This window comes from Antrostomus carolinensis, unplaced genomic scaffold, assembly GCF_000700745.2.
Source record: "Antrostomus carolinensis isolate BGI_N321 unplaced genomic scaffold, ASM70074v2 scaffold29707, whole genome shotgun sequence".
Classification (NCBI taxonomy): Eukaryota; Metazoa; Chordata; class Aves; order Caprimulgiformes; family Caprimulgidae; genus Antrostomus; species Antrostomus carolinensis.
Genome location: NW_010329986.1, coordinates 10,470 through 12,431, shown reverse-complemented (window position 1 = coordinate 12,431; position 1,962 = coordinate 10,470). Strand labels below are relative to the sequence as shown.

Genomic DNA, 1,962 nt, shown 5'->3' with positions numbered 1-1,962 from the left:
TGTGCACACCACACAGATGTGCACACCGACGTGCACACACACAGGCACACGCCAGCTCAGTGTCAAAAAGCAGGACTGAAAGTGGGCTAACGCGCGTGTGCATCTCCTCTGACAGAGACCTGCGCGGGAGCTTGCACGCACCGGCTGAGACAGGATTTATTTCGGGGGCAGAGCGCTCATGCCTGAAGCACAGGCACTTCCTGGCTCCTTCCAAACCAACCCTGGCTACAGTGAACATGGTAAGTTCTTTAAAATCCAGTCTGTGTGGCGGCCCATTCACTTGCATCTCTCGCTCAGGACAGATGTGGGATAACCACAGCGATAAGCTACGGGGGGCAACACATTCAGCTGCCCAGCAGACAGACATCAACTACTTTTTAATCACGGTAAGAGCAGCACAAAACCTCCTGTCACACAGGACTTCAGTTGTCCCACAGAAAAGCAGTCAAATGTGTTTAATATCTGCAGTTTTATTCTCGTACAAAAGGTTAAAGGCAAAGCTAGAAAAATGAACCTATTGCTACACGCTCACTGAACACTTTTAAGACAAGATAGGGCAGTAAAGCTTTTATTGCTAAGGAGAACCAACGGAAGGCTTTAAAGCTCATCTACCATTCAGTTTTTGTTTGTAAGAAACCAACTCAATTTAAAGCAGCTTTTCAGTATTTAAAACGCTCTCTCTCGCCTTTCTGGAATGCTTCAAAAGGAGAATGACCTGAGGACGGTGTCTGCTCTCCAGAGGGACCAGACAGATGACCTGTGTGAGGTGCAGACATGGGCCACCGAGGAATGCCAAAATGAAACCCAACTGCCTGTTGCTGATCATCAGACAAGGCAAGGCTGGACATGGAGCAGCACCCTGCCATGTGCAAAAGTACCAGTCACCTGATGGCCCCTTGGCTGTCCCCATGCCCCAGTGACTGTGGCACAGATGGGCACCATGGGCTTGTCCCAGGAGCTGAGCCCTGGGCATGGTGACTGTGGATGTCCTGCTCCAACTACCGGACTGCACTTCCTTCTGGAGGGGTGAGGCTACAGGCAGTGGGATACTGAATGCTCTTGGGATCCCTAGGGATCCCCCTGGGATGCAATGGATCAGGGCTGGCCACCCTTCCCGAGGGACTGCTCATGCAGCCGCTGTGGCTTTGCAGGGCTTGCTGCAGTCAGAGCTGCTCCTGGGGTGTCCTAGTCTTCAGGGATTGGGGTGTTGCAGTTCCCGTGGTAAATTTTGACCTCACCCTCACACTGGAAGTACTGGTCAAACACGTCGCTGTATCCATGGTCCCTCCACCACGTGCAAAGCTGCCGGTTCCAGGTGCAGTCAAGCACATGGAAGAGCTCTGGGTGCTCCATCCCCACCATAGTGAAGAAATCTTGGTCCCCGAGGTGGCCCTTGAAGTGGTATTTCTCTGTCAGCTTCTGCACCATGGTGGGCTCCAGCAGCTGGTTGTAGAGCTTGGACTGCCTCATGGCTTCCAGGTTCAGGAGCAGGACACCACTGTTGAAGCCGGGCAGCCCGTCAGGAGGGGGGTCCCCCACTTTGGTTTGGGGGTTCTCACGGCGATACTGCCAGAACGTGTGCCTGCAAAGAGAGGAAAAACAGGAACAGGGGAGTCAGGGAGTGCAGCCCAAAGAGCAGCCACCTCAAGTCTGGGCAGGTCTGGATCACAGCACCAGATCCACCACCCACCCAAGGGATCTTGCCATGCTTGTCTTCTGCACCCAGAGCAGCCTCGTACTTCACAGGCTGCGTCTCCCTCCATCCCCCTGCAGAGGATACTGCCCAGACCTCAAACCATTCTTCCTGCTCTCTCCTAAACCCCCTTTTGTTTCTACCAGCATCGCTCTGGTGAGCCAGCTGGACACAGGATCGCATGACCGCTCACATGGCTGTGTGGGGAGACAAAACCACATGCCCAGTCCTAGGGAGAACCACCAGAAGTGCCCCCACGGCTGGTACAT

General features: G+C 54.0%; 1 protein-coding gene across 1 annotated transcript; it reads right to left on the bottom strand.

Annotated features, from left to right (window-relative positions):
* Positions 1–1,148: 1,148 nt before the first annotated feature.
* XXYLT1 (xyloside xylosyltransferase 1) lies at positions 1,149–1,584 on the bottom strand (the record flags this gene model as incomplete). Its single annotated transcript, XM_010172796.1, has 1 exon — positions 1,149–1,584. A coding segment is annotated over one exon (399 nt), but the record flags the coding sequence as incomplete, so codon positions are not given.
* Between the last annotated feature and the right edge of the window lie 378 nt (positions 1,585–1,962).